Source organism: Pongo pygmaeus, chromosome 18 (assembly GCF_028885625.2).
Source record: "Pongo pygmaeus isolate AG05252 chromosome 18, NHGRI_mPonPyg2-v2.0_pri, whole genome shotgun sequence".
Taxonomy (NCBI): domain Eukaryota; kingdom Metazoa; phylum Chordata; class Mammalia; order Primates; family Hominidae; genus Pongo; species Pongo pygmaeus.
In genome coordinates, this window is record NC_072391.2 from 47,695,152 (window position 1) to 47,709,804 (window position 14,653).

The following is a 14,653-nucleotide window of genomic DNA, read 5'->3' on the forward strand; positions in this document are numbered from 1 at the left end:
AGTGGCACCACCTGGGGTTGTACAGTGCACAGCCTGCTTCTTGGAGCCGGTCTCCTAGTGACCTCAAGTGACCCCGGACCAAGGGGAAGAGCCCCGAGGAGCTCACCCTATCGGACTGTTGAGGAGGGCAGGTCTGTTTTATTTCACAGGCCTTCTTCTCTTGCTGTTTGGGTGGCGCCAGCTGTCAGCAGCTTGGGCTGGGTGGACTGTGCCATCCTGCTCCGTGGGTCACTGCCATTTGCCAGGGTAAACAGTCCTGAGTGACTGTGGCTCTCACAGCATGCGGTCCCCAAGGAGCCTCCCATTGGGCCCATGGGGAGGCGGGAGGGGTGTCTAGACCCACAGTCAAAGTTGTCACCATTCAGGTATTTCCTCACTCTTCTTTCGCTCTCTCTTCCTCCCCACCCCTCCCTTTTTTTAAACTGGGGGAGGGGAGAGGGAAGAGACTCTTTGATCTCAGCGGAGGAAAAAAGTCTGTTCTGTTCAGGCTTTTGGCTAACACAACAAACAGTGTTTAAAATTTAAATTTAACTTTGCTTAATTAATTAGTAATTCTGTTTAATCCTGTCTGATCTCCCTCCAAAAGGTATTTTGAAGCTTGAGAAGGGAACATCAAAGGGAGCCGGGTGAAGATGGTCAAGTAATGCATTTAATCTGGCAGTTGCTGAGGGTGGAGAGCTGCCAGGCTGGGAGCTAATGGGGAGAGAACCGTCATTTGGTAAACACAGCAAGCTGACTCCTCGTGTCTGTGGTGTGAGGAGGGACAGGGAGCAGTTTCCAAAGAGAAGGAGCTCCACAAACCATTACCAACCCCCCAGATTCATATGGGCTGACAATAGGCCTTAAGAAAGCAGAGTTGACATTTTCTTTCTTCCACGGCCACTGTATGGTTGGGCAGGTTGTGTATTGCACAAGAGTTTCCAGCCAAGCAGGCAAGTAATAGGTGAAATTGTCTGTGCCCTGCTCATCAAGCACATATCCTGGTGGAAGTGGAGGGTGGCACACATCTAAAGCAGCAATCAATCCACAGACTTTTTCATGAAGGGCCAGATAGTATGTATTTTAGACTTTGTGGGCTCTGTTGCAACAGTTCAACTCTGCTGTCACAGAGTGAAAGAAGCCATGGACAATGCAAATGAGCATGGCTGTGTCCCAATAAAACTTTATTTACAAAAACAGGAGGTGGGCCAGGTTTGGCTCAGCAAGTGTAGTTTGCCACCTCCTGCTCTAAGTCACCCAAAAGTGCTTCTTAGGCAAGTGAAAGGCCTTTTTTTCCCCACCTGGTCCCCTGCTTTCCTTTTTTCTTCCAAATGAGCAGTGTCTCCTGTAGTTCCTCAGACTTTCAATTGAAGAGTGATCAGTATGATCAGCACCCCCTGAAATTAGGCCCCCAAAAGATAATTTCCCAAGGGGAAAAATGGCTGGCCTAAAGAGGAATCAGAGGCAGAGAATGGACTCAGACTCTGGTGCTAAAGCTGATCTCAACAGAAATATCTTCAGTGCAATCCCCCTTGGCGTGGCCTGGGCGGCCTGCAGCGAGCACCAGTCCCCCTCACCCCCCTCCAGTGGGCCTGCGCTCACTGATGGGTGGAGGGTGGTTTCTTCTGCACAGGGCTGGCTGGGGGCCGTGGTGGCTTGACTTAGTTTAGTTTCAGAGGGCGCATATGTGGATGAGGCCTGGCGCCTGCCCCTGGCATTGGGGTCTGCATGGCCGGTTCTCTGCCACCTCTTCTAGCTACTGGTTAGGGGACAATAAGAGGGTGAACGACCTTCTTTGGTGGGGATAGAGAGTGCTGACTGTCCTTGTTCCTGACCCCCACAGCCCCAGGGCAGGATGGATCACAGGCCTCATGCTGGAAGGGGCCCCTGGCGGGTTCACTGACCGTCAGCTGACCTGTGGATGTCCGGGTGGCTTTCTGAGCTGGGATGGGATGAGGGAGCCACTGGTGAAGAGAGGACAATCCGGGCCACACTGGTCTTTGGGGAAGACATATGAGGGGTCGAGGGGGATGTTTTCCAGCCCCTTCAGGTGAGGAGAAAGGAAGGAAAGGGGAGGTCCTGAGGGAAGACAGGCTGTCCGTGCACGGCGGGGGAAGAGTGCTCCAGAGGAGGAGAGAGCAGGGACAGAGGTTCCTTTTCTTTGGATTTTATCAAGTGGAACATGAAAGGCAACATTGAACCTGAAGGTGGTTTTCTGATAACTTCCCTTTGAACTTGAAGTTTGGTTTCGACAAGCCTGGCCAGCTTGCATCTCCAGCCAGGACCTCTGCAGAGAGAGGCAGCAGCTTTGAAGATGGAGCTGGGCTTTGTTTTTCTTTCTTCTTTTTCTTTCTCTTCTTTCCCCCTGCCTGGGAGGGGTGAGTAGAGGATGCTGCAGGCCGTGATATTACTCTGGTTTCTCCAGTGGGGCAGTTTGGGGTCAAGCAGGATCGTTGGGATCTGGGCTGTCAGCTGGCAGACATCCTTGGCAAAGCCAGCATTTGTCGAGCACTTACTGTGTGCCGGCCACTGTGCTCAGTAAGCACTTTCTTCATTGCCCTTTCCCAACAGCCCTGTGAAGGTGAGGCCATCATATTCCCATTTTACAGACAAGGGGACTGAGGTCCAGAGGAGTCAAGGGCCTTGTCCAAAGCTGCCCGCACAGGCTGTATGTATTTGATATAATGCTTTTGTGTCCATTTGCATTCCTAAAGCCTCAGTTTTGAGAAAACTTAGCTGCTAACTGACCTGTTCCCAGGAGTCAGTGGGATGGGGCCATCAGTCCCCTGACTGTTACTACTCATGGCCAGACCTAGTGCACTGGGGGTCTTAGCTCGTTATGATCAGAGCTTGTTGCATCCACACAAGAATCCTCTGGGGAAGGGGTTGGTAGCTTCCTCATTTTACAGTTGGGGAAACTGAGACATCTAGAGAAGGTATGTGATCCACCCAGGGTCACACAGTGCCAGAGAACAAAACCCACATGGAGATGACCACTGCCCTGGCTGGCTGGCCTCCATGAGACAGAGAGAGACAGGCTGAGAGAAGCACCAAGTCTCCCGAATTGAGCCTTGAAAGGCATGGAGGGGCAGCCTAGTGGACTGATTGTGAGCATGATTCAGGCTACCTGGGTTCAAATCCCAGTTCTGTCATTTACTAGTGAGGCACTTATCCGCTCCAAGCCTCAGTTTCCCCATCTGGAAAATGGAGCTAATCGTAATAACTGCCTCACAGGGCTTCATGAGGATGGAGTTGGTAAACAGCAAGTGCTTAGTCATTGCTGCCTCATCTTTATGTACAGTGGCGCCAAGGCGCAAGGACACCAGGGGAAGTACCTTAGTTAACTGCAGAGGAGAGAGCTCCCAGCCCGCAGGACCGGAGCAGAGCAGGAGAGCTGGGGCCCAGGCCCACTGGGGGCATCTCCACTGTGCCTGGCCCAGGGACTGCCCTTGGGTCCTTGCTTGCAAAGCTGGGGTGTGTGAGTGTGGTGGGAGTGTGGGATCGGAGAGACACAAATCCCCCATCTAGTTTCCTGGCCCAGCGGCCTCATTTCTCCAGGCTGCTGACTTCCCAAGAAAGTCCTGCCTTGCCTTCCTCTCTGACTGGGGAGTCTCAGCTCCTCACATGACCCCCTGGCCACCCTTGGGTCAGGGTGGAGGGGCCAGGGTCCCTTCCCGGAGTAGGAGCCAGGCTGTTTCTTCACCTTTAAAACAGGACAACAAATTTACTACCCCAGGGCAACAGAAGGAATCAGATGAGAGGAGCTGTGGGTGTAGACTGGAAAACATGTCTCTGGCAAAGCCCAGCCCCCCATCAGACAGAGACAAAATGGCAGAAGGGACTAAAGGAGGCTTATGGGACATTCCAAGAATTGATGGCACTTTGTAGTCTGGATCCTAGGTCAAGGACGACGATGCTACCCTGAGCTGGCATCCTCAGGAAAATAGTGTCAGTAGGTCCTGGGATTTCACACTCACCCTCCCACAGTTCCTGGCAGGCCACACACAGGACCGTGACCTTTGGCAGAGAGGGGAGGACCTGGGGTGAGCAGACGCCAAATGCAAGGTTCAGGATGAGCGTGCTCCCTGAAGATGCCTTTTGTGTACATGCGAGTGTGTGTGCATGTGTGTGTGCATATGTGTGCAAGCAGGTGTGATGCATGAGTGTACATATGTGTGCATGTGCGTGTGTATGTGTGTGCATGTGTGCTTGTGCATACATGTATGTGGACGAGTGCATGTGTGCACATCTTTGCCAACCCAGTTGAACTCTGTTTCTGGCACTCCTCCTGGCCATCCACCAAGGTGCCGTAGGCTGTGCTCAGGTGGGTGGCACCTTTGAGGAGGCCAAAATGTCAACACAGAAGGCAGTGAGACTGCAGAAAATGGCTATGATCCCTAAGCTCCCTCGCTGAGCTCCAGAAGCACCCCTCCACTCTCATCCATCTGCCCTCTGGCCTGACACTGCTCTGGGTGGCTGTGTGCCTCCACAGGGCAGAAGTCATAGGCTGGTGGGGGCCTGAGGGGGCCCCCCACGGTGCAAGTGGGTGCACTATGTTGGGGGAAGGTCTCCCCAGGCAGTACCAGGTGCCAGAGTAGTGTGATGTTGACCCCAGCAAATGGGCAGGGCAGGAGCGGGCCCAGCCCCCTGGCAAGAATGTCCAGGCCAGGCCTGGAGGACAAAGGTGCAGTGAGCGTGGCCACATGGCGTCTGGACCCTGCTCCTCATGCTCCCTCGCCTGCCTCCCTGACAGTGGCCCTGCCTCCTGAGAAGACTGACGGGCTGGGCAGCGGAGATGAGAAGAAGATGGAGAGAGTGAGTGAACCCTGCCCAGGCTCCAAGAAACAGCTGAAGTTTGAAGTAAGTTTCCTTTTGGTGCTGGGTCCTGGGGAGATGAGATGGGTTTTCTCAGCTTGGGGCTTCGGGAGGAGGGAAGCTGAGGCCCTTCCAGACAGGAAGGCCCCTACCCTGCATGAACAGCACCCTCTGTGGGAGGTTCTTTCTGCCACATCCGGGGCCGTCCTGGCTTAGGGCAGACCCCAGGGACTCACCGCTGCCCACCCCCTCAGCCCAGCCCCAGCCCCTCCATGCGGGGTGTGCCCAGCAGCCTGGGAGAGGGCATGAGAGTAAACGAGGGAGGCAGGACTCTGGCCCTGCTGTTGCTGTCACCTCTCTGGACCTCAGTTTCCTCGGTGAAACCTTCCCTTCCAACTCTTGAGGCTGTTCTGGGGGTGCCTGTGGGGGCTGTCAGGTGGGATGGGTGAACAGGAGGCACGGGCAGGAACCTGACGCTCTCTGGGCCTCAGTTTCCCCATGTGGGCAACACCAAGGATGTGCCTCCCTGTGGCTCTGTGCAGTGCTTGGAGGAGGGAGTAGCGGCTGTGGGCAGAGGTTGGTGAGGCTCTGAGCGTAGGGGTAGGAGCTGGGAGAGGGATGCACAGGGGAGTCTTTGGGAAGAGAAGGGCCTTTGGGGTGAGAAGGGGACAGTTGAGTGCCCCAGACCCAGTGGCTGCACAGTCTGTTCCCCACCGCCTGATAGTGTAGCACGCTCCTGTGCACCCAGCACAGTGCCCGGTGCTGACAGCCAGGCCCAGGCCTGCTGCATGGAGCTTCCCCACTGCTCTGCCCTCCTTGCTCCCTCCCTCCTTCCCTCTGTTTGCCTTCCTGAGACCACCAGGGCATAGCTCTAGAGTCAGCAGGCCTGGGTTCAAATCCCAGCTATACACTTAGTAGCTCTGTGACTTTGGGGCAAGTTCCCTAAAGTCTCAGTGGCCTCATGTGCCTCGCCTGTAAGGTGGGGATAATGGTGATGTCTGTCACATTGGGCTGTTGTCAGCATCACGAGTTCGTGCGCCTAAAGGTCTAAAGTGCTTAAGAGGGTGTCCCTCTTTCTGACCAAGGCTGATTGGCACCGGCTTATTGCCAGGGTACCCAGCTTAGACTGGGTGTAGTTCCTGCTGTCAAGGAGTGCACAGTGTGACCAGGGGACAGTTGAGTGCCCCAAACCCAGTGGCTGTACAGTCAGTGATGAGATGAGATCTGGGAGCCCGGAGTGGGGTCAGGCCGAGGGGTGTGTGGTAATGGACAGTTGGCATTTCCAGGCTCTGTGTGGTGCCTGGAGGAGGGAACAGCGGCTGTGGATAGAGACTGGGGAGGTGGGTGAGGCTCTGAGCATAGGGATAGGAGTTGGGCGAGGGGTGCACAGGGGAGCCTTTGGGGTGAGAAGGGCCTTTCAGGCAGAGGGAGCTGCAGGAGCAAAGGCCTGGAGGCTGAAGTGCCAGCGTGCTGTGTGGAGAGAGTGAGTGGCGTGATGTGGCCTGTGCTGGATGGTGGGTCATGGGGGAGACGCCCTGTGTGCAGGGTCCCTGGTGACCGATCTTACCCCCTTTCCAGTGTCATCTCCCTGCCATGCCCCACCATCCTGCACAGGCCACACCACACAGCTTGTTCTCCCCACATAGCACACTAGCACTCCAGCCTCCAGGAGGCTTGAAGGCTCGCCTGAGGAGGATAGGTAGTGTCTAGTAGGAGTTAGGGCTGCCAGCTTCTTCCTGGAGCCCAGCCCCGCCCTAAGCCCACCTGGGTCCTTGTAGGGTCTTTTGGGGAGCTTGGCAAAGCCCAGGGCTGAACTCAGTGGCAGAAGGAAGACTGGGCCCAGGCATCCTGCCTCCCTGGAAGCCCAAGTGTGCTTGCTTCTGGAGGGGCAGGCTTGGGACTGAGCTGTGGTCCACGGGCAGGACTCAACTGAGAAGCCCAGGTGGGGTGTGGGAGAGGCCTAGGAGACCCGCATGTGACAGGTGGGACAAGTGGCCAGTTACTCAACTCATGTTTCTGAAGCTCAGACCCAAGCTGTCTTGGAAACAGGTAAATGCTGTGTGTGTGTGTGTGTGTGTGTGTGTGTGTGTGTGTGTACACAGGTATGTGAGCATAGGGTGTGCACATATAGGGGTGTACCTGTGTAGGTATGCGTGTGTGTAGGTACGTGTGTAGGGGTATGCGTGTGTGTGTGTAGGGGTATGTATGTAGGCACGTGTGTCATGCCACATGAAACAGTGCCTCAGAGAGCAATGAGGGCCCTTGGCAGGTATCAAACGGGCGTGGCTGAAGCAAGGCTGGCTTTGAACTCAGCGTGGGCACCCGGGAATTGCTGGAGGGAAACAGCTTAGAGCTGCAGCAGCCAGGGCCAGGACGCCGTGCTGGGGCTCACTCCACTAGCGTTTGTAGGCAGGTGCCTTTCCCTCTCTGGGGAGCTGAGCCTTACTCCTGCCAGGCCAGCCAGGCGCCACCTTCCTGATGGTGGAAGGAGAGGTGGACTTTGGCATGCCATGGAACAAAATGGTCTTGTTTCCATAGAATCTTATGGATCTGAAAGGCCATTTGTGGAGCCCTTTCCTGCTGAACAGCATGCTTCCTAGAACTGTCCGTCTGACACTCAGCCAGCCTCTGCACACAGCCCTCCGGTGACCAGCTCACCACTTCGTGGCTCACATTCCCTGGGGTCAGACACTTCAGGTTGCTGAAAATGATAATAATGAAATGATTGTTTCATTGATTATTGATTGAAACAATTATTTCAATGACTGTTAATCATTACAGCAAAAATAACAGCTACTACCGTTGATTGAGCTTTTCCATGTGCCAGACAGTGCTCCAAGCACGGGTGTAAATGACACCAGCATTTACCCTCCACTTCCTGTTTCCAATTCCCCTAAGCAGAACTGACCACACGGCACTGGGAGCAGGCAGTGTGTAGGGGAGGCGATCCTGGGGCGCAGGTGCAAGGAAGGAGGGAAGCCAGTGAAGGCTGGGTTTATTTGTGGGCTCTGACTGCTGGAGAGCCTCCTAGGAGCCATGTAGCATGCACTCAGATTTGTCCCAGGGAGGGGTGAGGAGGTCTGGCGTTTCCACTGCCTCCTGTCCCTCCCTTATTCCATTGCCTCTGGGCATTCCTTCCCAGGCTCTTCAGGGCTGCCCTGAGACAGAAAAGTGTACATGAGGCAGGAGGTCGGGAACTGTCCCCACCACAGCTGCAGGGAAACAGCTGGGCTGAGGGCAGGTGGGTGGGGCATTTAATCTTCCCAGCAACCTCGTGAGAGGCTGTCATTTTCCATAATGTATACAAAGAGAAACTGAGGCACAGCAGAGGGCAGTGACATGCCCAGGGTCACACAGCTGTGGAGGGCCCTGCAGGGGCCTGGGCCCGGGGCTGACTGACACCTGAGCCCCTCATGCTCATGCTCTCCTACCCCAGCATCCTGCTGGGGCTCCCAAGTTGCTGCCCCTTTGCCTTCTAGTAGCTTCTTGCCCTTGGTCCAAGTTCAGCTTTTCTGAGGACCCAGTGCCTCTTGAGACCCCCCCTGTTTTTCCTTTGTCTTTGAAGACCCACAGACCAGCAGGCACCCCTGCAGGCATCCCTCCCCAGGCCAAACCTCCCCTGCCTGGGCTCTGGCTGCCCTCCTGGGCCAGTTCTGTCTTGGCCAAGGTGCTCCCTGTCCACTCAAGGTCTGGGGAGGGCAGAAGACAGGTGGCCGCCCCTTGGCCTGGCCTCTAGGCCCAGGCTTCCACCACCCAGTCAGTGTTGCCACAGATAGGGGACAAGCCCCGCCCATCTCTCTGCATCCAGGAGCTCCAGTGTGACGTGTCCGTGGAGGAGGACAGCCGGCAGGAGTGGACCTTCACCCTGTATGACTTTGACAACAATGGCAAGGTCACCCGAGAGGTGAGTGCACCTGCTTGGCCTCTTGCCGTGTATCATGCCTGCAGGCACACGGCCTGGGCACAGCACCCCGCCATTGCCACTTCTCACCCCTGCATCAGTCCTGCCCCTCAGGGATGGCTGTAACAGCCAGGGAGTTTCTGGGAGCTCCTGCGAGATCTGGAGGGCGTCCCAGAGCTGCTGGCAAGTGGGAAAAGAGGACAGGGAGGGAAGGCAGCTCCCCTGCTCTCAGCCCAGGCACTGTCCCTCCCGGGAAAGAAGTGGGGTGGCAGGTGCAGAGCCCCAGGGCCTCTCTGGAGAAGGCCCCAAGGCCCCAACCAAGTCCTGTCCTGCTTCCCTCTCTCCACAGTCCCAGAGCTCTAGGGGTGGGGCTGGCACCACCACAGGCCACCTCCCTCGCTCAGCCATGCTGCCCAGGAGCTTGGGGGTGGGGGCACAAAGAGGCCACACATCACCTTGTTTTGAGGCTACAGGAATGAGCACCTCCAGTGCTAAGGGCCCTGCCAGCGGCTCTGCAGTCACAGCTCTGGTCACAGCCTCATCCCGAACCTCTTCTTCCTTATCCCTCTGCAGGCCGATCTCTCTCGCTCAGGGCCCTCCTCCCGCAGCTCTCTCCTTCCTGCCTGTGTCTTTGCATATTGAGCACCAACTGTGTGCATCTATTGGGTGCTAGGTACTAGGCACGAGGACACAGCAGGGAACAAAACAGACACGTTCCTCGCCCTGGAGCTTTGACCTTCTGACAAGAGGCAGATCCAAACAATTGTAGGATAACTGTGAGCAGTGACGTGTTCAGTGAAGGAAATAAACAGGTGCTGTGACACAGACTGGCTGGAAGGTCCAGGGGAGGCCTCCTGGAGGGTCCAGGGGAGGCCTCCTGGAGGAGGCGGCAAGGGATCTGAGCCACGCAGCATGCACAGCCCTGGGGGAGTCCTGGGCAGGCAGAGGCCAGGGGCTCAGGGTGTTTAAGGAACTGAAGGAGGTGGCTGTGGTGGCCAATCAGCAGAAGAGACACAGATGTGGCTGGGGATCCAGCAGGGCCAGACTTCTGGGGCCTTGGAGGCCCTGGCAGGCAACCTGGATTTGACTTCAGGTCCTGAGGGCACCGCTGGAGGGTTGGTATCCTTCCTTCTGCTTCCTCATTCCTTTTCCTCCCCTGTCCCTCTCTGACGACCTGTCCCTCCCCGAGAGGACCCCATCTTCAGGCACGAGACCTGTTACAGATCTGAGGTTACATGCACCTGCACGGCAGTCGCAGGTTAGCACGTCTGGGCTCCACCTGCTTCTTGTCCAGCATGTGGGGGCCTCGTATTCCCAGAGAGACATTGAAGCTTTGCTGTCTGGTCTCCTCATCCTGGGTCAGGGCGAGTGTTTTCTTCTCTGTGGATAGTGCAGGAGAAGTTCACCTTTATGCTGCCATATGTGAGTTCTGGGTTAAAAAGGTCACCTCCTCCTCAGGCTATGGTTTAGGGGCTGTTTCAACAGGTTGGAGGAGGAAGTTGTGACTTTTTAAGCACCCAGGACTTGACATGTAAGTGACAGAATACATGCTCCAACTGCTGTATTCAAAAAAAAAAAAAAAAAAGAAATAGATTGGCTCATGTAACTGAAATTTGGTCCGGGGTCTGACTTTGGGGATGGCTTGACCCAGAGGCTCGGTGGCTTCAGGACAAGGTGTTCATCACTGCTCTGTTTCCTCAGTCTATTTCCTCTATTCCTCAGCTCTATTTCCCTTCTTGTGAGGCAGACTGTCCCCTTGGCAGTAGCAAGATGATTGCTGACAGCTTCAACCTGCATTGTCCTTCACTGCTTTGGTAATGAGAGGAAGGGAGAGAGGGTTTCCAAGGAAGGTGGCCCAGCCCGGCCCTGGAGAAATTGTTCACTGGGTCATGTCTTCCTCCCAGCGAGGAGCCAGGGAGTGGTTTTGAGTGGAGAGAGGACCGATCTGGTGTTTCCCTGGTCTATTTTTAGCCCTGACGCCACCCCTCAAATTTGGCTGTAAATACAGTTCCCTTCCACGCCTTCTGAGTGCCAGGGCAGATGGACTCCCACCTCACGGCATCTGCAGCCCAGAGCTGGGGTGTGGGCCAGATTTCCAATCAGAAAGAAGACCTGCTCCTCCTTCAGGCGTTCGTTCATGCAGGAAATACTGAGCACACCGATTCTTGCGTGTCTGCCCTGTGTCGTCAGTGAGGTTGATTTTCAAGCTAGAATTGCCAAAGCACATAGGCTCTGAGACTCTCGGTCTGCTGGGACCACCCCCACCCTGATCACACTCCAGGGCTCCAGGTCCTCTAAGGTATCAGAAGTTTGGGGGATGAAGTGAGCGGCCATCAGCTGCCTCATCTGTATAATGAAACCTCCTTCATGGGCTGCCCAAGATAGAGAGAGTGAGCAGACGGGGCCTTATGGAGAAGCCAGAGGGAAGGAAAAGAGGAACAAGGAGAGTCCTCTGCGGGCCTCATCGGAAGAAGTGGGATCCCTCCCTGAGATGAGCAAGGCAGCTAGGGAGTGCCTGGAGCCTGGGTCTCAAACTTGTGGCCCCCACAATTTCAATCTGGCCCCTAGATGTTCTGGTCTGGTCCCCCAAAAGGTTTTGTTAAAAATCAGTTGCCAAGATCAGCGATTTTGAAGATTTAACAGAAGATCCTGGATTTCTGGCTTTTCTGTGTGACCCCCTCCCACCTGCATTGTCAAAGGACAAGTCAACTGAGCTGAGCGGCTGTGCCTCCCAGGACAGGGTCAGCGCCTCTGTCGGCCCCCACTACTCTGGGCCACCCACCCACATGCCTGCCTGGCTGGGGCTGTGCTGGGGTTGCCTCAGCTACTTCAGCCTGTGGGACTTACAGGCAGGAGGTGAAGGATTGCTGGGCAGGTAACTGACCATGGATGGATCTGCTTCATAGAGAAACAATGTCTTCTCCAGAGGTTTCCAGTGCCATTTAAAGTAGGACATTGCCCCGCACCCCAACACCAGACAAGTGACCACAGCAGATACCCAGATAGAAAGGGCCTAGTGAGGAGAATCGGTGCCCTCCAGCCCCAATCAGAAGGGTTTTGAGACACCCGGAAGACATTGCATGGACACCCCTGTTCTGGTTGAGGGGTACCTGAGGCTTGGAGAGGAGGTGAGATTTGGTCAAGTTCTCACAAATTAGTTTATCTTTTAGGGACAGTCTCAGCCAGCTCAAGCTGCCGTAATAAGATACCACAGACTGGGTGGCTTAGCAGAAATTTATTCCTCACAGTTCTGGAGGCTGGAAGTCCAAGACCAAGGGGACACCTGCTTCAGTTCCTGGTGAGGGCTTGCTTCCTGGCTTGCAGGTGGCCACCTTCTCACTGTGCCCTCACATGGTGGAGAGACCTCTTCTGGTGTCTCTTCCTTTTTTTTTTTTTTTTTTTTTACAAGAGATGGGATCTTGCAGTGTTGCCCAGGCTGGAGTGCAGCGGTGTGCTCACGGCTCACTGCAGCCTCAAACTCCTAGGCTCAAGTGATCCTCCCACCTCAGCCTCCCAAGTAGCTGGGACTACAGGTGTGCACCACCACACATGGATTTTTTTTTTTATTATTTTTAATTTTTATAGAGAATGTTATGTTGCCCAGGCTGGTCTTGAACTTCTGGGCTGAAGTGATCCTCCCACTTCGGCCTCCCAAAGTGCTGGGATTCCAGGTGTGAGCCATATCCCTAGCTCTCCTCTTCTTCTAAAGGCCCTGATCCTATCATGGTCCCGCCTTCATGACCTCCTTTAACCTTAGTTATCTCCCTACTCCAAATACAATCACATTGGGGGTTCCGGCTTCAGGCTTCAACCTGTGGATCTGCAAGTGAGTGGGGAGCCACAATTCAGCCCATAGCAGGGACACATCTCCCTTTCCATTTTTCATTTCGAACCCGAAGCAGATGCTGTTGATGCCCCCACTTCATTTTCCCTGGGCCCACCTCAAAATTCACCTGCTGCCATGGTGGATGGTGCCCACTATAAGAGCTTTCTCGGGTACAATGAGTTGGCTTGGCCCCTGCAGGGAAGCCCAAAAGCACAAGGGAGGGTGGGGCACAGTGGCTTATGGCTCACATCTGTAATCCCAGCACTTAGGGAGGCTGAGGCTGGAGGATCGCTTGAGACTGGGGGTTCGAGGCTGCAGTGAGCCACAATCACACCCCTGCACTCTAGCCTGGGTGACAGAGTGAGACCCCCATCTCAAACAAACAAACAAACAGAAATCCAAAGTACAGGGAATGTAGCATCCTTGGGGAGCTCTCAGGCAATGAGAAATGAGAGTCCATTTCTAAACCCTCCCTCTATCTAGATGAGGCTGTTCCAAGGTGGGCTCCACACTCTCCCTCCAGGGCCCCGGTGCAACTGAGCCCCAGTTGTCCCTGGCTGTAACCTGCCCTTTTCCTTTTCTCTTATGGGATTTTCCTCTTCTCTCTCCCTGCTTCCTCACTTCTGCTTCCTAGGATCTCCTCCCAAACGAACCTGACATCCAGGTTTCTGCCTTAGGTCTGCTTTGGGGCAGCCAGAGGGGTTCAGGCCTGCAGCGTCCACCAGGCCCTCTGGTTTCTATTTTCAAGGCCCTGTGACTGAAACCCTGCATGGGTCTCCACTTCCCTCCCATTCAGGACATCACCAGCTTGCTGCACACCATCTATGAGGTGGTGGACTCCTCTGTGAACCACTCCCCGACATCCAGCAAGATGCTGCGGGTAAAGCTCACCGTGGCCCCCGATGGCAGCCAGAGCAAGAGGAGCGTCCTTGTCAATCAGGCTGGTGAGGGCTGCAGGGCTAAGCCCGGGAAACAATGTCCTCCTATCTCTCAGGAAGGACCAGAGCCTTCCTGGGAGGGCCGGAAGGGAATCTGTGGGCTTTCTGGGGCAGCTGCTTTGTGGACAGGTGGGGTTCAAATGGGTCCTTGAAGGGGTAGGAGGAAGGATGGGAAGGGGAGGGAAGGGATTCTGGGTGAGAGGCCTCATATAGGCAGAGCCATGCAGCTGGAGTAAAGGCTGGTGTTATGGGCAGCACGGCGTCTGCAAGCCTTGAGGCCAGCTGGAAGGAGGTGAGGCTGGAGGGGGAGTCGGGGAGGAGGTGAGGCTAGATGGGGATGTGTCCAGGGCAGGTAGCCTTGAGACACCTTTATTTAGCCCCAGCTCAGGGCACCCTCCCACAGTGGCCTTGCAAAGCAGCTGCACGCCAGGCAGCCCTGGGGAGGGTGGGAGCAGGTGGCTCACCTGGTGTCTCCTGTGCTTCTCGGGCCGGACTCAGACCTGCAGAGCACAAGGCCCCGAGCAGAGACCAAGCCCACTGAGGACCTGCGGAGCTGGGAGAAGAAGCAGCGAGCCCCGCTCAGGTATGTGGGCATGGTGCACATGAGCGTATGTCGAGCACCAGCTGTGTACCTGCATCTGAAGGATTCAGAGCAGAAAGTTTTGCTCTGGTCTGTGTTCTCTTCAGGGAGCCAACACTTTTGATGCACAGACTCATAAATCAAATGAAAATCTTAATAAATAACTACATGTAGTCCACATCCTTTTATGGAACACATCTTGGGCAGACAGGACTGGAGGCCAGCATTTTTTGGGCTTTGGAAAGGTGCTCTCAGCAGTGCATCGGGCTCTGACGAGTTGCTGTTTCTGCTGGGAGATGATTGGATATTCACACTAAGTGAGATAAAGACTGTAAACACCTTCCCATCCCTTTAGGGTGGGCCTGGCTGCCGCATGGGTTATGACAACTCTTAGTTTTCCGGCTTTTTGGATTTCGGAATGGTGGATAAGGAATTACGAGGCTGTAGTTACCTTTCACCTGCTACTTCTTCAGCTGCAAGGGAGGAAGGAAAGAGAGATTGTTTAAAGAAAGGGATTGAGTAAACCACAGTGACACGGCAGGCATAAGGCTGTGTTAACCTCTAGTGTGCAAATGGTAAGGGAATGACCGGAGCTGGATTAGTACTCGCTTAGG

General features: G+C 55.1%; 1 protein-coding gene across 2 annotated transcripts in view; it reads left to right on the plus strand.

Annotated features, from left to right (window-relative positions):
• Positions 1-14,653, plus strand: part of NKD1 (NKD inhibitor of WNT signaling pathway 1) — a 99,829-nt gene that overhangs the window by 67,468 nt on the left and 17,708 nt on the right. For both annotated transcript variants that reach the window (XM_054454564.2, XM_063655046.1), the window contains exons 5-8: positions 4,733-4,839; positions 8,603-8,698; positions 13,318-13,465; positions 13,958-14,042. In XM_054454564.2, coding sequence (XP_054310539.1) covers positions 4,733-4,839; positions 8,603-8,698; positions 13,318-13,465; positions 13,958-14,042 — 436 coding nt within the window. The remainder of the gene's footprint in view (positions 1-4,732; positions 4,840-8,602; positions 8,699-13,317; positions 13,466-13,957; positions 14,043-14,653) is intronic.